We start from the raw sequence: 26,119 nt of genomic DNA, 5'->3' as shown, positions 1-26,119 counted from the left end.
TTAAAGATCCTGTGATAGCATGATATTTTCAGTCATTATTATTTCAGGTGTGGTGATGATCCTCAAGGTCCCCAATCACATTACCTCAGTAAAGTGATCCACCTCAATCTGGCTTGGTTCCCCCTTTCCAGACATCAGCATTAGCTTGTTCTGCAGATCTCTCAGGTCTTCTAAGGAGTAGTTGCGCATCTGATCTTCCTCCTGGTGCTCTGGGATCTGCAGCTTCAGAGCAGTGTCTAAACACAGCTATTGAAGAAAACAACCATGGGCAAGATCCAATATAAGAAGCATCAATCTACTTATGCGGGTATTCAGGAAAGAGCTTACAGATACTTGTTAAACAATAGCGGAATGAAATTGAAAACCTTGTACGAGTACAAACATAGACAGCAGTGCTGAGCGATTAGTGCCTTCTGAGGTCGGTAATCGCTCAACACTACTAGACAGTAACTCCTTAATAACGAAGATAAATCTTCCAACATACAAATAAACAAATCTTTCAATTGTTAATAAACACAGTAACCTTCCTAATTTGATTGAACATACCTTCTTCTGGTTTTGTGCACTGATAATGTAGATGCCTCTTGTGTTGATGGATGTGGCCAATGATAGAGAAGAGAGTTCCACAGAACCATGGCTGTCCTTCACCGTTTTCAGCCACTCCAAATGACGTGCAGTGTCCCGCTGCAATCAGGGAGGAAACAATTGTGAATATGGTTTTCAAGCATTATTCCTGTAGCTCAGTCTGTAGAGCATGGCTCTTGCAATAACAGGATTTGTGGGTTCGATTCCCGTGGTCCACCCGTAAGTAAAAAAAAATGAATGGACGCACGACTGAGTCGCTTTGGATAAAAGCTATCTGCTAAATATATTACATTACATATTATATCATGTCCGGTAAATGGTGCTCTGCAAAAAAAAACACAATTCTGAAAATGTGGTGCTGAAGAGCCATTATTTACAATGTTGAAATACAGGCCTCAGTCCTTCAGGTTTGACAAGCTTTTCCCCAGAATGTTAAATATATCATAACATCTAACCAGCTTATTTGGTATGTTGCTGTCATTTCCAAGCGCCTTCCACAGTTTTGTCAAAGCCTCCTTGAAGACATGAAAGTCGGCATCTGGTGGAAGCCCATAGAGCATGGAGGAATAACCAAGAACAGCATCGTGGAAACAGGCTACACGGTCCACATCCAAGTCGTTCTCTCCGGCGGAGATGGAGGCCAGGTCAACAAACACTTTCAGCTCGTTGATATCTGCAACAGCAAAGAAAAACTGTTTTAAGTTCGTTATGGGAACCGAACCCTGACTAGTTGGCTACTACTGGTGCTGCTCTTTTTCTGCCTTGCCTTCTGGTATGACCTCACCTTCAAGAGCTTCTTTCACCCATTTGACAAAGTTTATCCTCAGTCCGAGCTCTCGAAGACACCGTCTGCGAGGTTCTGTGATGTCCTCAAGATCCTTCTTGATCTCCAGCAAATTGTCATCAATGCGATTCAGACTCTCTTCCTTGAAGTCCTCAGTGTTCTGGAAACATCATAATAATTTATATGAATAGACTATAGCAATGCTACACTCTTAGAAAACATGCTTCCAAAATGGTTCTTCACTGTCCCCATAGGAGAACCATTTTTGGGTTCCAGGTAGAACCCTTTTGGGGTTCCAGTTAGAACCTTCTGTGGAAAGGGTTCTACATTAAACCCAAAAGGGTTCTGTAAAGGGTTATCATATGGGAAAAGCCGAATAACCTTTTAAGGTTCTAGATAGCACCTTTTTTTTCTAAGAGTGTAGAAATGCTTAATATATTGAACCAAGATCACTTTTTGTGATTTTTGTAATTGTAATTTTTGTAATTGTAATTGTAATTTTTCCAACTCACCATATCTAGCAGTGTCTGTAGTATTTTGAAGTCCCCTTGAGGACAGATAGTCTCTCTGACATCCATAATGACCTTGGCCGATTCCAATGCTAGATGAAGGTCATGGTATTGTTGGATTTGCTGGACTCTGCTCTTGATCCATCTTCCATCATCAGCTGAGTTGATCCTGCACATTATCTTCAGATCGTTTTCCATGTCTTTGTACTTGTCTTTGTAGGCTTCAAAGATACTATCCACCTCCTCCAATGATATCGTACCAGATCTCAAACTCTCATAGATGCTCCTGTAATTATCGTTGCAACTCTGGAATATTTCGCTGTGGATCAGATCGAGAGTGTACACTTCTGTCTCCCTCTCAGGCTTTGGTTCTGTCTCATCTGTGTCAAGTTGGTTTTGTGAAAGCTCTTTGGCTTGTTTCTCCCAACACATAGTGAAAATGTAGCTGTCCCTGATAGCACTTAGGCTAGATGCCATCTGCCTGGTGTCATCACACAGGTTGAAGTATGTGACCACCCCAGTTACATTAGAGGAGTCATGGTCAAGTCTGTGAACTTCCATGAAATCATCCAGCGTCATCTGATCTATGTTCTCGTGGATTTTGCGCTGCAGCTCTCTCACATCAACTGTGGATTAATATGGCATTTATTGAGAACCTTAACCGTGAGTGTTATGTCAAGTCATAAGGGCTACAATTTCCTCAAGCAAAGAAATGCACGCAATGAACAAAATAACTATAACAATCCAAAAATTCATGGTGAGTTGTGCATTCTATAACTGAATCACACAGTTTTCTTAAACTGTGGTTAAATATAATCGTCTCCTTCTCAGGGAAATAATTAGCACATATCGGTCACTGGCGTAGCACACAGCCCCCACAAGGCAGGGGGGGGCCACGAGCTTTGGGGGGCCCCGGAGGTCCCCCAGATAGCATATGAACACGTCATAAGATTAAAAATATATATATAATATATATATATATATATTACAAGAAATAAGCTTTTAAATTTGCATAATTTTCTCAGCCTCATGGCAAAATGTGTAGATTGGCAGGAAATTAGCTCAAGGATTCTTGAAAGTAGGGTCAATCCTTATTTTTATTGTTGAAAAAAAAATACTTTGTTGCATTATTTGAGCTTTACATGTTGGGGAAATTATATATTATTATAAGTTATACAAGGGAAAATATTTATTTTGGGGAATTTTCAAAATACTTTCAATATTATTTGTTACATTTCCATGTCAGCTCTATACCTGGAAATGCCCTGATCCGAAGCAAAGGATCCCAATTTCAAACTCTCTAAAAACAGTGTTTGAAATAAAATAAAAAACAGCTGCAGGGGGGCCCAGAGTGAAAAAGTTTGGGAACCCCTGGTGTAAAGAATCATTATACCAACTAAACCGCTTTGAGATATCTTCTCCATAACCAAAAATATTATATTTTCATCTGTTTGAAGCTGGTGTACAAAACCAGAAGTAAAACACGCAAAAACTAAAGTTAAGAATGGGAAGCATAGAAATAGCGTACATAGAACAGATCCACCGCTTCTAAAAAGTTGCTGCACGGTCAATCCGACATCTGTGTTGACCGTGCAGCATTTACGGTTATGTCCTCTGTATAAAGTCAGGGCATTCATACTTCTTGCGCTTTGCTGAGCAGCGCAGAGCGGTTGTGAAAGAATCCCTCCGTATTGTTACAACATTTTAGAGGCGCACCGCGATGCAATGTGGCCTCTGCGTGCCTCCGGAGGCTTTTTTAAATAGATTTTTACTGTGAATGAAAAAGAAAAATGTAATATTTGTCAACTCCATGAAACATTAACTCAGTCAGATTTTGGTCTAACTTCAACTCGGTGCTGAAAAATCTGATAGAATGGTTATGTTTTCATTGGGTATTTAAAGATCTGATAGAATGGTTATGTTTTCATTGGGTATTTAAAGATCTGATAGAATGGTTATGTTTTCATTGGGTATTTAAAGATCTGATAGAATGGTTGTGTTTTCATTGGGTATTTAAAGATCTGATAGAATGGTTGTGTTTTCATTGGGTATTTAAAGATCTGATAGAATGGTTGTGTTTTCATTGGGTATTTAAAGATCTGATAGAATGGTTATGTTTTCATTGGGTATTTAAAGATCTGATAGAATGGTTATGTTTTCATTGGGTATTTAAAGATCTGATAGAATGGTTTTTCCATATTTTACAAATATTTGTATTGAACTTTTGTTTTTAGAGGCAAGAATATGTAGGTTTAGAGCATCTGTTGTCAACTCCCCTAAAGATAGATTTCTCTGTCAATATTCTGAAAAATAAACCATTGTAATCACTGTTCTGCAACATATGCGGAAACAATTGAAGTATTTGCTGTGCTAGACGTAAGGGGAAATGTTTGCTTTATGTTCTAATTTTTTTTTTAAACATGACAAAATGCTAACAAAATGAGCCCTGGAGCATTATATAGTGCTATAAAACAAAACAAAAATACGTTTGGAGATTTGTATAAAAAAAATATTATAATCTAATGTTAGAATTAAACAATCAAGGCCGTTAAACGCTTGCTGGACAATAATTGTAAAAATGTAATGCCTGACAGTTGACATAAATCCAGTTGCATTTTATGAAAAACAATATACAGTATATAAATTGGTTGTTCCTTTACATGGTGTATTAGTTGATACTTTGGTCTAGCAAATATATTTTTCAAATGTTGTTCATATTAAGACAAATATTTGTGGAAAAAATTTGAGTTTTACTTGTTTTTCAAGAATCCCTGAGCTCTAAAACAGCAACATTGTCTCTCAGCCTTTTGGCAAAATTTGTAAAATAGCATAAGATTAATTTTTCTCTGGTGGATATTCCTGCAGTCAGCATGCCAATTGCATGCTCCCTCAAAACTTGAGACATCTGTGGCATTATGTTGTGTGACAAAACTGCACATTTTAGAGTGGCCTTTTATTGTCCCCAGCACAAGGTGCACCTGTGTAATGATCATGCTGTTTAATCAGCTTCTTAATATGCTACACCTGTCAGGTGGATGGATTATTTTGGCAAAGGAGAAATGCTCACTAACAGGGATGTAAACAAATTAGTCCACAACATTTGAGAGAAAGCTTTTTGTGCGTATGGAACATTTCTGGGATCTTTTATTTCAGCTCATGACACATGGGACCAACACTTTACATGTTGCATGCTCAGACCTTGTGATATGCCACTGTTGTTTTGCATGAGGAAATTGTTGCAAATACTTAAACAAATATCATAAGCTCTTAAGAAATATATAGAGTTGAAAACATTGAACTCACTTCTGAGATGTTCCTGGAGTTTGTCGCAAAACATGAGAAGGCCTTCAACCATCTTCTTGTCATTGACGATAGCCTCCAATTCCTCCTCTCTCCATCTCAGTAATCGTTTCATGGCGTCCCCGTCCTGACAACGACCGTCATCACACAGGTCATCTGTTTTTGGAAAAATACTGACGTCAACACACAGCCTACAGTTTGAGATGTTCTTTTTCCATCTGGAGTGAAACAATATTAACTATGTATATATATTTGTTTTATTGTTGACTATTTCTCAGAACAATCACCTATCTTCAGCAACTGAGTGAATTCTGCTTTTCTTTCAAGGATTTGATTGAGAGTCTGGATCTGTATTTTCCCGTTGATGAATTTCTTTGCGACAGAACAGAACGCAGAGCTTGCCACTCCCATCCGCTCTTTAGCTTCATCAGTCAACCGGTTAATCAACACTCCATTTGCACCTGAAAGTAGACAAAAGTGTCAATTGTGGGTAGAAAGAAAATGGGGGGGGGGGTAATATGATCTTACTCAAACACAAGGCTCTGAATGCAATAAAGGCAGGTATGCGTTCTTTTCTTTCTTGTATATGTTGCAATGCAATGCAATGCATGTATACTATATGCACCTTGTACTTTGAAGATGCTTATGGCCATAGGCCAGCTGAGAAGGTGCTTCATCACCAACTCCTCGCCCTCGACGTACTGTCCATCGCCATTTTTGGGCCAGGACTTCAGGACTATCACAGACATCAGCTTCTCAAACTTGCTGAAGTCATGTTTCTTCAACAGCTCACGAAGATTAGATTTGTCCTGATAATGAAAAGTGGTAAGACACAATCCAACATCGAAACTATTCCAACTTTTTAAAATAGGATGAAGCATTTACTGTCATACATACGCACTTCAAATACATTTTATCATTCGAGGTACATACAGTATCAAAAAAAAATGTAATCTTGCCTGGCAAATGGCGGTGACTGCCTCCAAGGCACATTTCTCCAGAGAGTTACACAAATAGGGACTTGTCTTGCCCACTTCCTCGATCTTGTCACAGTAGATTTGAATCTGATGCATGGGCTTCTCCTGAAGGACACACACGATCAACAGTTTTTACTTTCACATTAGTACAAATGGCTATATTTTGTTAAAGGGGCAATCGAAAACTACAGGGCAGTCACCCCGCCACGTGTTTTGGTAAACAGCTACGGTGTGGGGCTGGAGAAATATAACCACTTTTAATTTCATAGACAGGTCTATCAATGAGATCAAAATCATAGTTTTAACTATGTTTGAATTACATTGTCTACAAGCTTATATTTGAACTAAGCGTATGATTAAAAGGGAAAGGTCAGTCGTACAAGTGAATGCATTCAACTGAAATCTGTCTTCCGCATTTAACCCAACACCTCTGAATCAGAGAGAATGCGGGGGGGGCTGCCATAATTGACATCCACAGCAACCGAGGAACAGTGGGTTAACTGCCTTGCTCAGTGGCAGAATGTCAGCTCGGCGATTCGATCTATCAACCTTTCAGTTACTGGCCCAACACTCTAACCTCTAGGCTACCTGCCACCCATTAATTCCTTGAAAAAGTATGTACCAATCCCGGATTTAAATATGTTTAAAAATGTATATAAAGCATAATCAATACCTTTTTTAGTTTTCCTTCAAAATCATTCAAGAAAGTACTTCTCCATCGTTCAGTGAGTTCTTCATTCCCAAACGTGACTGAGATCAACTTTTTCCAGACCTAGAGAAAATAACCTTAATGATTAATCTCTCTGATTGTCAAACAATCAAAACAACACATCAAAATGCTATGCAATGTTAAATCATTTTGACTGATTCTTCTGACGAGGATTTAAAACTGCACAGATTATTGCTCGGACTTTAACTTCAAGCCATACATTCCTACCTTAATCTCATTCTTTGAGGTAAAATAGGACCCATGGTTAACCGATTTGCTTGGGAATGCTTTTCGCCGCCAGTCCCTCATTGTTTGAAGTGTCTCCTCCAGAACTTCGTTTTCCTTACTTTTCACAGACTGGGAACCAAGCCATTGATCATATTGAGATTATTATTATTAATAATATTATACTATAATGATCATATTATAATTATGAAGAATAACACTCGTATTTTTATCTGATTCCTCATTTAAAATGTATTTGCATTTCCACCACTTTTACTAAGAAGTGTGCTGAAATAAAGCAATACAAAAATATTTGTATATGAACAAGTTGAGAATTACTGAAATATCCATTATGTCATTTGAATTAGTCTATCAGAACTATTACGTTGCATGGAATTGAACAGCAAAAGACATTCACAACCGCCATGTGTAAATATTGCATCACCCATCTCATATGTATATTCTGTATTCTATACTATGTCACTGTATCTTAGTCCAATGCTGCTCTGATTATTGTATATATATATTCTTAATCCATTCCTTACTTAGATTTACGTGTATTTTCAGGTATACGTTGTGAAACTGTTAAGATATTACTGCACCGTCGGGAGCTATTAGCACAAGCATTTAGCTACACCCGCAATAACATCTGCTAAACACGTGTATGTGACCAATACAATTTGATTTGATATTCAGAAAGCAAAATACTTTCCATTCACATAGGGCGTACCTGTGGTTGGGAGTTTCCGGAAGTTTCTGCAATCAGACTGACCAGATGCAGGCAGTCCAGTGGAAGCTCACAGCAGTCTGAATCAGCAGTAGCTTTACAGATTGTCCCCAGAACACTCACAGCTGTTTTCAAGCAACATTCTCCATATCTGTTATCACTGATAACAACAACAACAACAACAACAACAACAACAAATAGCTTGTGAGGGTCAAGGAACACTACAGGATGTTCTGTAACTGCATGAAGCTCAAATGATTTATAATACAATATTTTAAAGGAATGTCACTTTTAATTGTTGGATATTTTCTCTAGATATAATATAAAATAAATATAAATATATAAAATTAAATATAATTTCTTTACCTGAAGTGTTGTCCAGTAATTTCAATAAGATATGACAAAATCGCTTTCACTGGTTGCTAGAAAAATGACATATCGTTGTTTAGTACAGTATGTCGCCACTATTGTACACTATTGGACATTGTACTACCTTGATATGATTACATGCTGCAATTCTCAATCAAAGCAGACTATGAACTCACAAAGTTATGGACTGCATCCAGAATTCAATCTCAGTCCATAACATCATAATTTTTGCCTCACTGTTGCAAGAAATAACATTTCAACCAAGGACACATACCCCATAGGTGTAGTAAGACGTTACAGACTTGAGACTGAACTGGAGTTGCTGAAGAGTGTCCAAGACACCCACATGGATGGCCGATATAAAGCTCATCAAGTCTTCCAACTGTAGCAGGCACATCCAGGAGGGCACAAGGAGATGATCCACCTCCACCAGGTGTTTGTGTTCTGTCATGACCTTCATCAGGCCCCTGGATTCACAGTCAAGAGTCTCATTAAGATATTAAACATGACCTTCATCAGGCCCCTGGATTCACAGTCAAGAGTCTCATTAAGATATTAAACATGACCTTCATCAGGCCCCTGGATTCACAGTCAAGAGTCTCATTAAGATATTAAACATGACCTTCATCAGGCCCCTGGATTCACAGTCAAGAGTCTCATTAAGATATTAAACATGACCTTCATCAGGCCCCTGGATTCACAGTCAAGAGTCTCATTAAGATATTAAACATGACCTTCATCAGGCCCCTGGATTCACAGTCAAGAGTCTCATTAAGATATTAAACATGACCTTCATCAGGCCCCTGGATTCACAGTCAAGAGTCTCATTAAGATATTAAACATGACCTTCATCAGGCCCCTGGATTCACAGTCAAGAGTCTCATTAAGATATTAAACATGACCTTCATCAGGCCCCTGGATTCACGGTCAAGAGTCTCATTAAGATATTAAACATGACCTTCATCAGGCCCCTGGATTCACGGTCAAGAGTCTCATTAAGATATTAAACATGACCTTCATCAGGCCCCTGGATTCACGGTCAAGAGTCTCATTAAGATATTAAACATGACCTTCATCAGGCCCCTGGATTCACGGTCAAGAGTCTCATTAAGATATTAAACATGACCTTCATCAGGCCCCTGGATTCACAGTCAAGAGTCTCATTAAGATAATAAACATGACCAATAAAATATTCTACAGTGGGAAGGAAATGGTTTTCTGATACAAGTTTGAAATGCAGCTTATCAAAAAAACTGTTGTAGTTTTAAGTTTAATTTAAACTCCAGCTTTGGAACCAATCTCAGTCGACATTTCACAGATTCATACCTTGTGTCTCTGTAGGAGTCTTTTATTTTGATCCCTTTAAGCCCTGCCCAGGTGGTAAACGGTGGGTCCATGGTGGGTGGAACGGGCTCAAAGGGCTTGCTGTCCCCTCGAAGCAGATGCAGGAGAGGGATGACCAAGATCCAGCTCACAACACGCCCCTCTCTTGCAACGTTGCATAGCGACTTAACTTCCTCTGCAACACTAGATGTATACAAATAACCACATATTAGCTTGACATTCATAATAACCTCTGGATTTCAAGGTTAACTGACTAAAAGACAATGAACATATACCTAATATGCTTGGGTAGGCCTTGGGTGAAGTCTGTCCAGTAAGCAAGGAAATCATCTCTTGGCTTTTTGGCAGGCAGAGCAGCTGACAAAGATGAGAGAGTTGACTTCCGTTGTTCTCTTTTAATCGGTACTTGTTGTACACAATCAGGATAATAATTCCTGCTTTCAGTGGGTCTGAGAGGAAAACCTCATGCTTTTCCCTGCCCTTTTGGGACTGAGGATCTAGGTTCTCCTCCATGAAGTCTTCCATGAGTTTTCTCACCTGAGGGAATAAGTGGAAATAGAAATCCCTCAACATATTACTTCGCAGTTGAAACATAATTACTTTCTATGGCCTCACATTTTTTTTTTGTAAGACAGACTTACATGTTACAACGGGAAAACAATTTTGTGTTTGTGTGTGCGTACGCATGTTTCACAACTATAGATTTAAAGTCCTGGGAGGTTTCATTAATTCAATTACATCTACAATGCCTATAGAAAGTCTACTAGCCCCCCTTCCGGTTACTAGTCCAACGCTCTATGCTCTACACTGAACAAAAATGTAAAGTGTTGGTCCCATTTTCATGAGCTGAAATAAATGATCCCGGAAATATTCCATATGCTCAAAAATCTTGTTTATCAACCCCCCTAAAAAAATGGCACAAATTTGTTTACATCTCTGTTAGTGAGCATTTCTCCTTTGCCAAGATTATCCATCCACCTGACAGGTGTGGCATATCAAGAAGCTGATTAAACATCATGACCATTACACAGGTGCACCTTGTGCTGGGGACAATAAAAGGCCACTATAAAATGTGCAGTTGTCACAACACAATGTCACAGAACAACGCCACAGATGTCTTAAGTTTTGGGAGCATACAATTGGCATGCTGACTCCAGGAATGTCCACCAGAGTGGAGTTCATGTTGATGTTGCACGAACAAATAATTTCTGCACAAACTGCCAGAAACGGTCTCAGGGAAGCTCATCTGCATACTCTTCGTCCTCACCAGGGTCTTGACGTAACTGCAGTTTGGTGTCATAACCGACTTCAGTGGACAAATGCTGCCCTTCAATGGCCACGCTGGAGAAGTGTGATCTTCACAGATGAATCCCGATTTCAACGGTTTGCTGTTGTGAACAGAGTGACCCCTGGTGGCGGTGGGGTTATGTTAAGGGCAGGCATAAGCAACGGGCAACGAACACAATTGCATTTTATCGATGGCCATTTCGATGCAGAGATACCGCCATCGCCTTATGTTTCAGCATGATAATGCACGGCCCCATGTCGCAAGGATCTACCCAATTTCTGGAAGCTGAAAATGTCCCCGTTCTTCCATGGCCTGCGTACTCACCAGACATGTCGATCCAGAGCATCGGAAAAATGCTCAAAGAGTGACATGTACAACAGCGTGCTCCAGTTCCCGCCAATATCCAGCAACTTTGCACAGCCATTGAAGGGGAGTGGGACAACATTCCACAGGCCACAATCAACAGCCTGATCAACTCTATGCGAAGGAGATGTCACGCTGCACGAGGCAGATAGGGCTCACACCAGATACTGTGTAGTTAAATTAATATGTAAATTGTTATTTTCACTTTGACATTATCAAGTGTTTTGTGTAGATCAATAAAAAAATACAATTCAATCTATTTCAATCCCACTTTGTAACGCAACAAAATGTGAAAAAAGTTCAGGGAGTATAGACTTTCTATAAGCACTATACATGCAATGCAGCATTCTATCGATGTCCAATTTAAATATACCTGTTCTTCTCCAAACAATAATTGCCATGGTGTCTTTCCACCGTCATAGACACAGGGATAGCTGTATGTGGAGTAGAACTGCTGGAGCTGAGAAAAAAAGTTTCTCACATTCACTTTACTCCAGGTTCTCAGAAGATCAAATATGCCTTCCAACATCACCTTTCCAGCCAGCTGTCTTCCCTTTACTAAGTTGCTATTGATGTTATCCCACCACTGAAACATGTTTGTAACACGTGACAAAACGTCTTGTTTTGGTTCTGGATATATGACATCATCATACTGGTGCCATTCCCTTAAGAGAAAGAATATCACAGTTTCGTTAAAATACACTCCAACTTATTTTATTTGGACGCTAGCTAAAAAGTTTAATTTGGCTCTATATTCCAGCATTTTGGATATGAGGCCAAATGTTTTATATATGAGGCGACAGTACAGAATGTCACCTTTATTTATTTACCAGTACCAGTCAAAAGATTGGACACACCTACTAATTCCAGGGTTTTTCTTTATTTTTTACTATTTCCTACATTGTAGAATAATAGTGAAGACATCAAAACTATGAAATAACACATACATATATATATATATATATATATATATATATATATATATATATATCATATCATGTTGTAACCAAAAAAGTAAACAAATCAAAATATATTTTAGATTCTTCAAAATAGCCACACTTTGCCTTGATGACAGCTTTGCACAACCACCTTCATGAGGAATACTTTTCCAACAGTCTTGAAGGAGTTCCCACATATGCTGAGCACTTGTTGGCTGCTTTCCTTCACTCTGCTGTTGAACTCACCCCAAATCATCTCAACTGGGTTGAGGTTGGGTGATTGTGGAGGCCAGGTCATTTGATGCAGCACTCCATCACTCTCCTTCTTGGTCAAATAGCCCTTACACAGCTCGTGGTGTGTTGGTCATTGTCCTGTTGAAAAACAAATAATAGTCCCACTAAGCACAATCCAGATGGGATGGTGTAATCGCTGCAGAATGCTGTGGTAGCCATGCTGGTTAAAAGTGTGCCTTGAATTGTAAATAAATCACACAGTGTCACCAACAAAGCACTCCACTCCACACTTCCTACCCATGCTTCACGGGTGGGAACTACACGTGTTGGAAACAAAAATCTCACATTTGGACTCATCAGACCAAAGGACAGATTTCCACCGATCTAATGTCCATTGCTCGTGTTTCTTGGCCCAAGAAAGTATCTTCCTATTGGTGTCCTCTAGTAGTGGTTTCATTGTAGCAAATCGACCATAAACGTCTGATTCAAGGAGCCTCCACTGAACAGTTGATGTTGAGGTGTGTCTGTTACTTGAACTCTGTGAAGCATTTATTTGGGCTGCAATCTGAGGTGCAGTTCCTGTGGCAGGCCTCATGAGAGCGACTGCACATTAATTTTCCGGATTGACTGACATTCATGTCATAAAAAAGTGATGGAGGGTCGTTTCTCTTTGATCCCGAGTGGCGCAGCGTTCTAAGGCACTGCATCTCAGTGCTAGAGGCGTCACTAACGACCCTGGTTCAATTCCAGGCTGTATCACAACCGGTCGTGATTGGGAGTCCCATAGGGCGGCGTACAATTGGCCCAGCGTCGTCCGGGTTAGGCCATCATTGTAAATAACAATTTGTTCTTAACTGACTTGCCTAGTTAAATAAAGGTTAAATTAAAAAACTATTGAGCTGTTCTTGCCATAATATGGACTTGGTATTTTACCAAATAGGGCTAACTTCTGTATACCACCCCTACCTTGTCACAACACAACTGATTGGCTCAAACGCATTAAGGAAGAAATAAATTCCACAAATGAACTTTTAACGAGGCACAACTGTTAATTGAAATGCATTCCAGGTGACTACCTCATGAAGCTGGTTGAGAGAATGCCAAGAGTGTGCAAAGCTGTCATCAAGGCAAAGTGTGGCTACTTTGAACACTTTTTTGGTTACTACATGATCCCATAGGTGTTATTTCATAGTTTTGATGTCTTCACTATTATTCTACAATGTAGAAAATAACAAATTACATGCAATTCTACTCATTTTGTCACTAAATCAATTCGACCATGATAGATGGCCGCTAAACTAACTTAGCAAGACATTTGTTTTTGCTGACATTGGCTAATTGACTGACTATCAGTGACTGCCATAAGAGAAAAACTGCTGATACACAACCACATTTCAAAATTGCACCTTGTGTATTCTACTATTTTCACTTGCATCAGTAAATTGAGACCCCGACTGAATTCCCCCCAAATAAGTTTAGGATATATATATCCAAGGGACTTCAAAAGGGGCCGCAGGCCGGCAGTTGCCCACCCCTGGTCTAACCTTATCTCAACAAAAATGTGTTGGAATTACAAGTGCAGTATTTGGAATTAGACACTCAACTGTACCTTCATGTGTCAAAAGATCTTGATTGATGGACAGGCACCTGTTGACAATATACCTGGAGTTTGTCTGGTAGATGTGCTCATATGTACCGTGATCATAGTGCTTCCCATTCCACTTACTATAAACAAAATATTTATAGGGTATGGAGCGAATCTTACTCCTGTCGGGAATCACCATTCGTCCTGCAACAAGGACTATATCTTTCCCCAAATCTCTGTGGAAACAACAGAAAATATGTGACTAAATATCATGTTGATATAAGTTGAATGAAGATAATGTACAACTAGTCTAAACATCCATCTTGAAATTGTTATCAGTTAAAAAGGTTATAATTTTTATCAATGACAGTGAGGTATTTCAGTAATGTATTCAGGCTATACTAATATCCTTCTACACACAATTACATTATTTGAATTAAAGACCATACCGGGTGACAAACATTTCTGGGCCATCTATGTCCCAAGATCCAAAAAGACTTCCAGATCTTAAGAATATCCGGTCAGTTGAGTTCAGTTTGAAGTCTTTGGAAATGACAGCATGGAAATAGATGGTGAGGTCATCACTCCTAGGGACCTGTTGTGTTCTTGGTGGCCTTTTTGGAAGAAAAGTAACAAGAGAAAATGTTTCATTTTATTTCCAATATATAACTGACTCAAAATTATTTCAATTTACATTATATACTTTTTCTGCTGTTAAATGTTATGATATTCTTGCACCAAAAAAAAATACTGGTCCAGGATAGTTACACTAGTCCCTCCCCTGTGACAGGAAACATACATTCAAACATAAGACAGACCTGATTCACTATACTGAACTTACAGCTGAGGTGGCAGTGGCTGATGTTGGAAGCAGTATTCATTACGTTGGTTCGGAGGCAGATCTTTCCCTGCAACTGTGGCGTCAATAGTCGATGTCTTGGAGGTATCACCACCACCTGTATTACTCAGCATCTCTGGTTCCTTGTTTGGCTTGGAAGCCATTTGTCTTGATTCTTGAGGCTTGTCATTAGCCTAATTAAGCACAAAAATGTTAATACAAAAACAGTTCATTCCACATGCTGAATAATAACAGAATATAAATATATGTATTACCTCTGCCTTGTGGGATCCAAAAACAAAGTTCTGTGAGTTTGCTTCATTTTTCCTGCTCAGATCTCCCGTCTCCTGAGAGGTCCCCACCAGAGCGTCTTTATATGACAACTGCCCTACTGATTGATTTGGACCTGAGGCAGGTTCTGTTCTGTTCTGTTCTTTTCTCTTAGATGTCTTCTCAGGCACCTCCTGTGTTACTGAGGGAGCTGGACTAGTAGATTGTGTTTGACTAGTGTTTGGCTCATCTGTTGGGTCAGAACCCCTCTGATCACCAAGGGATACTTGGGATTGGTCAACACACTTCTTTGAGTTTGCTTCATTTGTTATATTCTCGTCGGTCTGGTTACTAGAGGTCTTCAGTTCATTTAGAACTCTAACCTCTGTGTTACCTTTACCATCAAGGCTTTTTGATGGCTCCGTTGACCCGTGTGACGTCCCCTTCAGGTCTTCCTTATCCAAGAGTTTACTGGCTGGTTGAGTTGGGTCTGAGGCACGTCCTCCTGTGTTCTGATCAGCTGTCTCGGGTGTGGATGAGGCCTGTGTGACTGATGTAGGACTAGGTTGGTTTGGCTCATTCACTGGTGCGTCTACGTTTGCCTTCGATGGACCCTTGACCTGGTCTTCTGGCAGTGTCTGGTGTGGGGATGGGTTTGGAGATGCTATAGGCATGGTTGGAGGGCCAGTAGGTGTGGCGGTGTTGACAGGAGGGCCAGTAGGTGTGGCGGTGTTGACAGGAGGGCCAGTAGGTGTGGCGGTGTTGACAGGAGGGCCAGTAGGTGTGGCGGTGTTGACAGGAGGGCCAGTAGGTGTGGCGGTGTTGACAGGAGGGCCAGTAGGTGTGGCGGTGTTGACAGGAGGGCCAGTAGGTGTGGCGGTGTTGACAGGAGGGCCAGTAGGTGTGGCGGTGTTGACAGGAGGGTCAGTAGGTGTGGCGGTGTTGACAGGAGGGCCAGTAGGTGTGGCGGTGTTGACAGGAGGGCCAGTAGGTGTGGCGGTGTTGACAGGAGGGTCAGTAGGTGTGGCGGTGTTGACAGGAGGGCCAGTAGGTGTGGCGGTGTTGACAGGAGGGCCAGTAGGTGTGGCGGTGTTGACAGGAGGGTCAGTAGGTGTGGCGGTGTTGACAGGAGGGTCAGTAGGTGTGGCGGTGTTGACAGGAGGGCCAGTAGGTGTGGCGGTGTTGACAGGAGGGTCATCCACCGCTGAAGTAGAGCTCTCACTGCCAGACAACTCATCTTTCTCTTGACGTGTGTCAGTGCTCAGCTCAATAGCGCTGGAAGAGCCTCCACTCTATGAACAATGTATACAAAAATGAAGCCTTTTAACACATAAATAATTAAGGATCAGCATTTCTGATTCATAAGCCCTGCCCATTAAAGCGTTCCCATTCCATGCTAATTTCACTGGGTTCCCTTGACTTAAAAACCCACGTCTGGTCACATCCTAACGGCACAAATTGAAAGTGTGACTGGTTCTGTTTAAACAAATATATATTTGTAAATCTCTTATCGCCTCATAATAATGATACTCTGACTTAACAACAACTCTTGAGTCATTTAAAAAGAGGTTAAAAAAAAAAATATTAGAAGCCTTTTTAATAAGATGACATTATAAAAGGCGTATGAGTGCTCATAACAGGAACTGAAACATCATACCCGTCTGCTTTAAGTAAAGTGTTACCGAATTTTGAACTACCGGTATGTAAAACAATCCTGACTCTGCATATGCTCTATATTCTAGTGGAGATTTGGGACCTTTTTCTTGACATTGCCCCCTGGTTCTTCACTGGAGTGTTTCGTAGGCGCGTCGGTCTTGTTCCCTGCCCACGTCAGTGGCGCAGCCTCCGTCTGGGGCTCTGCTTCACGGACCACAGATGTTTGATGCTCTGAAGTGGTCCCACCTGACATGGAGGGTAAAGTCATTTAGATCCACATTAACTACGTGTGATAGAGACATGCAAACCATTCCGACCTTTTACTGATTTGCTTCCTTGTCCTGGACAATGCTGTATACACAGGGCCTTTCTGGGTAAGGTCACGTGATCAGAAGCAGCTCCTGCATGGGTGTGCATGCTAAAACGGGATCCTTGGGGGCATCCAATTCGGACATCACCCCATTAAAGTTGAAATGCAAAAAAGGTTAAGGTGACTTAACGGCAGCAATTGTGAGTAATTTAAAAACAAGTTTAGGGTAAGGTTAAGGGTAGGGGTTAAGGTTAGGGTTTAGGGTAGGGACATCCCAAGGATACGGGATGCATACTCCTGGCAGCAGTGGTTCTCAAACTCATGGCCGGCATTATGAGTGGGCCTTAGGGGGCCTGGCCTGCCCTATCTACCTCCTGGCCCATCCCCAAAAATGTATAATAATAATGAGATATATGTTTAGGCATAACACTGATTTATGTATGGTATAGGCCATTTAATGTTTAAATTACCTAAAAAAAAAAATTGTATTGTTAAATTAAATATGGCTCAGGTAATTATGACTGACAGGGTTTGAGATCGATGATATGCATCATGAAGTCACGTCTCTTTTTACCGCCAGTTCAAATTAGCAGCGGGGGGAGCGTTAGTTAAACACAACAGTGTGCCTCGGTGATCAGTGACCATGGCTACCTTCAAAATGGATACTAGACATTGGTTTAAAAAGAATGCATCATCTTCTGCAACGAGGGGCGCTGAAACTCCACTCGTCAAAACCACTGCTTAGTTGCTGGCGATCATGGCAATGCGGCTAGCCCTCAGAGTTCATTTTATTAGTAACATAATGTTTCTTAGGACAAATTAATAACTGATTTCTTTGTGATTGCGTATATTCAATGGATTTATTAAAATAACTGGTAAGCGCACGGTGTGATAAATACCACATTTTTGACAGCGGTTCCACACAGCCGGTGACACAAGTTATTTCTATGTTATTCCGCTAGATGATTGTATTACATTATATTAAATATTACTATAACTGTAGGGGTGTGTTGACTGTGATCAGCGCAGGAGAATGTAAGTGTGTATAGTCAGTTTAAAATGAACAAAATAAGAACTTTTGATTTGATTTGCATGGCACAGCCTAGGCTGCACAGACAAGCAACATAGTTGAACTCAAAATATTCCCAATTTTTATTTTATATTAAGTCTTGTGTTTCTTAGGACCTGCCTAAACTAAAGAATGGGTTTCTTTATGATATAGTGTGTACACACACACACACACACACACACACACACACATACATATATGGATTTATTAAAATAGACGCCCATCCACATCGCACACTCGTCAAAGGTGGTGCCGGCATACACATGGGAGGTATAAAAGGCTCATGTCGGTGTAACGTATACGCTGGGAGTCGGAAAGCGAGTGCAGATGGTGAGTTTAATAAAGGGAACAGAGAACAATATAACAAAACACGAGTAGAGTATAAACATGAAACATAAAACTGAACTAATACTGCCTGGGGAAAGAACCAAAGGGAGTGACATATATAGGAGAAGTAATCATAGAAGTGATGGAGTCCAGGTGAGTCTCATGTGGCGCAGGTGCGCGTAACGATGGTGGCAGGTGTGCGTAATAATGATTAAACTGGTGACGTCGACCGGCGGAGAGGGAGTAGAGTAGACGTGACAGTACCCCCTCTCTGACGCACGGCTCCAGCCGCAGGGCGCCGACCAGAGGAACAGTCCCGAGGACCAGGCAGGTCGCCTCGAGCCGGCAGAGGAGCGGGAGACTGTTGAGTCGGCTGAGGCGCGGGAGCCTGCTGAGGCATTCCCGGTAGCCTCGTCAATGGAAGCCTGACGAGCCAACCAAGGCCTGAGAACCTGACGAGTCGGCTGAGGCGCGGGAGCCTGCTGAGGTACGGGAAAGCCTGACGAGCCAGCTGAGGTAAGGGAAGCCTGACGAGCCAGCTGAGGTACGGAAAGTCTGACGAGCCAGCTGAGGTACGGAAAGTCTGACGAGCCAGCTGAGGTACGGAAAGTCTGACGAGCCAACCAAGGCCTGAGAACCTGACGAGTCGGCTGAGGCGCGGGAGCCTGCTGAGGTACGGGAAGCCTGACGAGCCTGCTGAGGTACGGGAAGCCTGACGAGCCTGCTGAGGTACGGGAAGCCTGACGAGCCTGCTGAGGTACGGGAAGCCTGACGAGCCTGCTGAGGTACGGGAAGCCTGACGAGCCTGCTGAGGTACGGGAAGCCTGACGAGCCTGCTGAGGTACGGGAAGCCTGACGAGCCTGCTGAGGTACGGGAAGCCTGACGAGCCTGCTGAGGTACGGGAAGCCTGACGAGCCTGCTGAGGTACGGGAAGCCTGACGAGCCTGCTGAGGTACGGGAAGCCTGACGAGCCTGCTGAGGTACGGGAAGCCTGACGAGCCTGCTGAGGTACGGGAAGCCTGACGAGCCTGCTGAGGTACGGGAAGCCTGACGAGCCTGCTGAGGTACGGGAAGCCTGACGAGCCTGCTGAGGTACGGGAAGCCTGACGAGCCTGCTGAGGTACGGGAAGCCTGACGAGCCTGCTGAGGTACGGGAAGCCTGACGAGCCTGCTGAGGTACGGGAAGCCTGACGAGCCTGCTGAGGTACGGGAAGCCTGACGAGCCTGCTGAGGTACGGGAAGCCTGACGAGCCTGCTGAGGTACGGGAAGCCTGACGAGCCTGCTGAGGTACGGGAAGCCTGACGAGCCTGCTGAGGTACGGGAAGCCTGACGAGCCTGCTGAGGTACGGGAAGCCTGACGAGCCTGCTGAGGTACGGGAAAGCCTGACGAGCCTGCTGAGGTACGGGAAAGCCTGACGAGCCTGCTGAGGTACGGGAAGCCTGACGAGCCTGCTGAGGTACGGGAAGCCTGACGAGCCTGCTGAGGTACGGGAAGCCTGACGAGCCTGCTGAGGTACGGGAAGCCTGACGAGCCAGCTGAGGTACGGGAAGTCTGACGAGCCTGCTGAGGTACGGGAAGCCTGACGAGCCAGCTGAGGTACGGGAAGCCTGACGAGCCAGCTGAGGTACGGGAAGCCTGACGAGCCAGCTGAGGCATCCCCGGTGCTGTGATAGTGGCCCTTGGACCCGACGTCACCAGAATTTTTTTTAATGAAATTCAAATAAATCCCTGTTGCTTCCATTTGTTGAGGCAGTATTCTGTAATGTATCCGCTGGGAGTTGGAAAGCAAGTGCAGGTGTTGAGTTCAATAATAAACGGAACATCGAACAATATAACAAACATGAGTAGCGTATAAACATGAAACACAAACTGAACTAATACTGGGTGTAATAATAAGTAAACTGGTGATAACGAGCGCCAGAGGGGGAGAGGAAGTAGACTCGACAGTCAGCAAGAATGTGGTAAAAACGGGCCTGTTATTTTTTTTAAACATTTTGTGAAGTAGGAAGATGTATAGAGGCAATTCTATATTGGATGCTTCCCAATCTATTTAATTACTGTCTGAATTCATCTAGCCTTGGTCTGCAAATGCGAACAAAGATGTGCATTAGCCTATTATAAAGAGATTTCAATATGAACAGCTTAGAGGAGTGTTGTTAGTAAAAGCATTCGAATTTCATTGAAATCTTACTGTATTTCGCAATTTCATGCAGTAGGCCATGCATGATAGAAATATAACGGCGCTGGAGTTAAGAGATCAATGTAGGGTTAATGAGGAAGCCTAGTGATCGTCAACAGGCCACGTCAACACGTGAAACATGGTCCTGGTTATGGATGATGTTATTACAGGTTTTAAATGCTCTATAACAATTGAAATTTGAATTCAAACCCCAACCCATTTGTATGAATTGTATTTTTTACATCTCCTTAAAAGGAGGCTGGGGCCCGACCATGGAGTTTAAATGCCTGACCAACTGATTTTCTCTGGCGCAGGACCTGCTCAAACTTGTGGGGCCAGGACCCTTTTTTTGTGATAGGAAATTAACCCCCTCTCATAATAGGAACAAAACTCAAGTGAGATAAATATTGCCTACAAGGAGTTTTACTATGACTTCTGCAGTGCTTAGCCGGATGAACCATTTCTCAGGGATTTGGGAAAGAACGTTTTAAAGCCCCGCCTCTTGGCATTAGAGGGAAAATTAGCAAGTTTTCAAGCTAATTTCCTGCAATTCTTTAGGTTTTGTCATTTGGCAGAGAAATTGTACATGCCGTCAAATCAAAGGCACTCGATATAAATTTGTTTTTGACTAAAATTAAAACGTGTCATTTTGTCACTTTCATGAGGTTGGAGTAATAACATGTTCGACTACTTAAGACCTTAAAGATTTTGAGAAAATGAACAACTAAGGAATAATGTTTCTCATCTCTCATTTACTTCTCAAACCCCAAATCAAGGCCTGGTCTGTTTGGTCTGCTTGGTCTGTTTGGTCTGTTTCACAAGCATCCCCTGGTCTGCTTGGTCTGTTTCACAAGCATCCCCTGGTCTGCTTGGTCTGTTTCACAAGCATCCCCTGGTCTGCTTGGTCTGTTTCACAAGCATCCCCTGGTCTGCTTGGTCTGTTTCACAAGCATCCCCTGGTCTGTTTGGTCTGTTTCACAAGCATCCCCTGGTCTGCTTGGTCTGTTTCACAAGCTTCCCCTGGTCTGCTTGGTCTGTTTCACAAGCTTCCCCTGGTCTGCTTGGTCTGCTTGGTCTGTTTCACAAGCTTCCCCGGAAGTCTTGCAACGTTGTGCCTTTGGGTTGTGCCTGTGAGCCTCCCAGGTCCATGTTGCCCAGGGTTAAGAACATACATTGTAACAAATAATATTACATTGTATTTTATTGCACCCTCTATATTTATTCCACGAATACCTTGGCCAAAATGTGTTTAATCATTTGTTGTTAGTAATATTTACTTCTGAAATTAAAATGTAAAAAATATTTTGTCAATTATTTCATATATATATTATTAGTCTGGCCTTTGATCCCTTGAAGTACTGACCACACTTTGAGAACCCTTTCTGTACGGAGTATGCTGTTTTAAATTCAGCATTTTAAATAGAATAACATTCTTCAAAATATAAATTGCAACACGTAATGTTTCATGAGCTGAAATAAAAAATCCCACAAATGTTTCATACGCACAAAAAATGTATTTCTCTCAAATGTTGTGCACAAATGTGTGTACATCTGTTAGTGAACATTTCTCCCTTACCAAGATAATCCGACCTGACAGGTGTGGCACCTGACAGGTGTGGCATATCAAGCTGATTAAACAGCATGATCAATACACATGTGCACCTTGTGCTGGGGACAATAAAAGGCCAATCTAATATGTGCAGTTCTCTCACACAACACAATGCCACATGATTACTAAAGGAATTTGGCAGTACGTCCAACCGGCCTCAAAACTGCAGACCACGTATTGGGTGGGCGAGCGGTTTGCTGATGTTAACGTTGCGAACACAGTGCCCCATGGTGGCAGCGGGGTTTATGGTATGGGCAGGCATAAGCTATGGACAACGAACACAATTGCATTTTATCGATGGCAATTTGAATGCAGAGATACCGTGATGAGATCCTGAGGCCCGTTGTCGTGCCATCATCCACCGCCTCATGCTTCAGCATGGTAGAGGGCACGGCCCCATGTCGCAAGAATCTGTACACAATTCCTGGAAGCTGAAAATGTCCCAGTTTTTCCACGGCCTTCAAACTCACCAGACATGTCACACATTGAGCATGTTTGGAATGCTCTGGATCGACGTGTACCACAGTTCCAGTTCTCCGCCAAAATCCAGCAACTTCACATAGCCATTGAAGCCGAGTGGGACAATATTCCACAGGCCACAAGCAACAGCCTGATCAACTCTATGCGAAGGAGATATGTTGCACTGCATTAGGAAAATGGTGGTCACACCAGATACCGACTGGTTTTCTGATCCACGCCCATACCTTTAAAAAAAAGTATGTGACCAACAGATGCATATCTGTATTCCCAGATATGTGAAATCCATAGATTAGGGACTAATGAATTTATTTCAATTGACTTATATGAACTTTAACTCAGTAAAATCTTTGAAATTGTTGCATGTTGCGTTCATATTTTTGTTCAGTATAATAAAACAACAATAATTAACCGAGCCTACCAGCCTAGTCTCATAGACTAGACGTAATATAGTAAATGTAAATCTGAGTACTCAAATTGGTATGTTACGTTACGTTTGCTATGGTTACATAAGACAGAAGTTTACTTAAGGCAAAATCTAGTAGGGTCTAGCAAACCAAAGGTTGCACGTTTGAATCTCATCATGGACAACTTTAGCATTTTAGCTAATAAGTAACTTTGGAAGTACTTTTTAACTACTTTGCAACTACTTAGCATGTTTGGTAACTCTTCCCCTAAACATAACCTGAACCCCTAACCCGAACCCCTTGCTTAGCTAACGTTAGCCACCTACCTAATGTTAGCCACTTTGCTAATTTTTGCATTAGCCACCTAGCTAATGTTAGCTACAACAAATTGGGAATTCATAACATATCATACGTTTAGCAAATGCATAAGGTATTGCAAGAATTGCAATTTGTAACATTTCATATGAAATGGATGATGGACAGCCATAAATTAATACACACCATATGAAACGTATCATTTCATTTCATACCATTTTACGTTTACTATGTTACATCTACCCTGAGTTCAGGTTGAGCCTACTAAAATGGTGCGGTTGCATAACATCTAGTTAATCTAGCCTGTTATAATGCATAGTCTAATGCTGGTCATACACTACACAACTTCTAAATTCTTAACAACTTGGACATGTTTACATTTCCCGATTTACTTGTCCCAAATCTTTCATTCCATCCATCCTCAACCCCAGCACGTGGGTGCTAAAGTGATTCCCTAGTTGATCCTGCCCCGAGTTTCTCAGTTGTCATAGGAAAAAAATGCAGACCCAAACAGTGAGCATATAAACAGCGAAATGGTTCCATTCGTTTTTACACCATTCACTTTTCCCATGTTGGATTTTGATAACACTTAAAAGGGCTCTGTTTCATGTAGGCTAACATTGGCATGACGTTTTGATAAACATGTAAATCTCTTTCGGAAACGGTGACGTTTATCAATATATCCCAAGACAGTTCACAGAATTGTAAATGTAAATAAATGTAGCCAATTTCTTCATTATTACATTTAGCAAACATTAGATGGTTAATCCAGACATTCTTACCTTTACCTCAATTTGACAGTCTCGTCCAGATCATCATGGCATTTGTAGTTCTTTATGATAGCCCCATTAGCAGCTAATTAGCATTTAATTTGTTGGGGCTAAATACAGGCAAATATATTGATAAAAGTCATCTTGTCCGTGAGAGATTTATACGGTTATCAAATAGTCACACCAGGGTATGCCTTCATGAAAAACAGCCCTCATGTTAGGTGTTTCTAAAATCCCTCTTGGGAAAAATGAATGGTGGAAAATGATTGGAGCCATTTCCCTGTTTGACCGCTAGGTTTTATGGGTATTATGACTCATACTGTGGTGCTCTATTTGGCTGCCAGAGCCAGTCTACCCCTGAAAATAACATATGGTCCTTGGACCTTAACGAGCAACTGTAGGCTCCTTAAAAGTACATCTTGGGCTAAGTGTAAGCATCCAAATATCATAGCTTTATTCCCCGCCATTCATATATTACATACTTGAAAATAGTAATACAAATAAAAAAATACAAATATATATATATATTACCTGTGGTGCAAATTTGAGCAGCTAACCTCAATCCGCATTCACTGCAAAATTTTGACGATCTTTCCACTTGGTAACCACAGCCAGGACACTTCATCTTGATGTAGCCGATCTGTTTGCAATCAAAAACACGCCATCATTACAAACCATTCATATGATTCAGCAGCCTGATCAGCATTGCTTTCACTTTCAATTAGCCAACGCCTCATCGAAAGATATGGTTAGCCCTATGAAAAACTACTTACAATGAATATTGAGGTAACTGATTTGGAATTCATTTCTATGACCTGCAAAACTGTATAAAACAGTTTCTCACTTTTCTATCGAGACAACCAGGATTTGACCAAACTAGACTACTTGTGAACAAGGATTTGTTTTTGATCATCAGTTTTACCCCCAAGATAATCAACGAATCATGTTAACACCTGCTGCGCCACAACTTTAACATCATTTCGACAAAACACAAAACAATTTAAATATTTTGCATAATAATATTGAAACATACAGAAAGATACATTCACCTTGTACATGTTAATTTGTTCGATTGTCACCCAATAAGCATCGTCTTACCGTTTTGTCGACTCTTCTTCACGCTGTCAAATCTCTGTCTGTGTCAATACTGAAAGTCTATCGAAGATATGGACATGTTGTTCTGTACATTCTGATAACTTTCGTTTTCCTGAGAAAGGGTGGAAACGTTCCTTCCCTTGTAGAAATATAGATTATCCACACGGTGCATAATTTTTTTTGACAAAGTGGAATAATAGGCTGGTATGCCTACTTATAAACATGTTTTGTCATTTAACTTTTCACGTTTGCCTAATTAGTACTTTTCAACCCGTCCGCTTCTTTTTTTCTCAAAAAATTAATAACAGTTGGGGGTTTTAATTAATGGTATTAAATACATTTTACATTACGTTGCACAGTACAAATCATTATTAATAATACGCCTTTAATGTATTACATTCACTGCTAAAATTGACCCAAATTTGATCGCCAAGTTTTCCTGCTAAAAACATTCCGCGTCTCCGCGAATAGCTGTCAAGAGGTTTTGTCAGTGATTTGGTGGTGCCAGGAATGGAACAGGTTGGGAACCACTGACTCTGCCTACTTTAAGGCAACATACAATTTTATTTGACAGATTTACTGACAGCCATCATTTGATGCATGGGTGTGGTTGGCAGGCGGTTGCATAGGAGTGATTTCAGTGCCAACAGAAATTGAATTTGAATTCCATAACCTTGAATTTGTCATGCACAAATTGACTATGTATTTCATTGAGTTCAATATTAATTTGAATATTCAAATGTTATATTTAGTTTCAATATGGTAGATATTGGAGTCATTGTCTACAAACCTTCAGGTCAAGATTACCAAAATTATATTCAACTTCTCAGATGCATTTACATTAATGGCAGTTTGGA

The 26,119-nt window shown here is 41.3% G+C and overlaps 2 protein-coding genes across 3 annotated transcripts in view; both read right to left on the bottom strand.

Moving 5' to 3' along the window:
• Positions 1-11,840, bottom strand: part of LOC118394379 (E3 ubiquitin-protein ligase rnf213-alpha-like) — a 50,725-nt gene extending 38,885 nt beyond the window's left edge. Inside the window, 18 exon segments of the mRNA XM_052463168.1 lie at positions 85-246; positions 547-684; positions 1,041-1,258; positions 1,370-1,529; positions 1,882-2,504; positions 5,182-5,334; positions 5,466-5,639; positions 5,804-5,987; positions 6,138-6,260; positions 6,829-6,927; positions 7,093-7,221; positions 7,820-7,976; positions 8,183-8,238; positions 8,460-8,652; positions 9,512-9,712; positions 9,805-9,868; positions 9,871-10,066; positions 11,554-11,840. Of these exon segments, the coding sequence (XP_052319128.1) occupies positions 85-246; positions 547-684; positions 1,041-1,258; positions 1,370-1,529; positions 1,882-2,504; positions 5,182-5,334; positions 5,466-5,639; positions 5,804-5,987; positions 6,138-6,260; positions 6,829-6,927; positions 7,093-7,221; positions 7,820-7,976; positions 8,183-8,238; positions 8,460-8,652; positions 9,512-9,712; positions 9,805-9,868; positions 9,871-10,066; positions 11,554-11,775 (3,252 nt within the window). The 5' untranslated portion in view covers positions 11,776-11,840.
• Positions 11,841-12,206: 366 nt separating this feature from the next.
• Positions 12,207-25,348, bottom strand: LOC127907555 (mucin-2-like). Of its 2 annotated transcripts, XM_052463170.1 has the most exons (8): positions 25,266-25,348; positions 24,699-24,807; positions 16,802-16,947; positions 15,051-16,337; positions 14,779-14,969; positions 14,387-14,551; positions 13,962-14,173; positions 12,207-12,490 (listed from the first exon to the last, which is right to left on the bottom strand). In XM_052463170.1, the coding sequence occupies exons 2-8, from the start codon at positions 24,790-24,792 to the stop codon at positions 12,483-12,485; spliced, it is 2,103 nt and encodes a 700-aa protein (XP_052319130.1). In that variant the 5' UTR covers positions 24,793-24,807; positions 25,266-25,348; the 3' UTR covers positions 12,207-12,482. The 2 variants fall into 2 exon arrangements, with proteins under 2 accessions (XP_052319130.1, XP_052319129.1); XM_052463169.1 differs by lacking the exon at positions 12,207-12,490 and having other exon boundaries at positions 12,511-14,173.
• Between the last annotated feature and the right edge of the window lie 771 nt (positions 25,349-26,119).

This window comes from Oncorhynchus keta, chromosome 15 (genome assembly GCF_023373465.1).
Source record: "Oncorhynchus keta strain PuntledgeMale-10-30-2019 chromosome 15, Oket_V2, whole genome shotgun sequence".
NCBI lineage: Eukaryota > Metazoa > Chordata > Actinopteri > Salmoniformes > Salmonidae > Oncorhynchus > Oncorhynchus keta.
Note: the sequence above shows the minus strand (reverse complement) of the source record. Positions and strands in the feature narration are given on the sequence as shown.

Bases quoted from the DNA above. Each gene is read 5' to 3' on its own strand.
- LOC127907555 (XM_052463169.1), bottom strand. From the start codon at position 24,792: ATGAAGTGTCCTGGCTGTGGTTACCAAGTGGAAAGATCGTCAAAATTT. The intron at 14,552-14,778 runs GTAAGTTCAGTA...TCTTCCAAAAAG, and splicing joins CAGCCACTGCCACCTCAGCT to GCCACCAAGAACACAACAGG. The intron at 14,174-14,386 runs GTATGGTCTTTA...TTGTTTCCACAG, and splicing joins CCAGAAATGTTTGTCACCCG to AGATTTGGGGAAAGATATAG.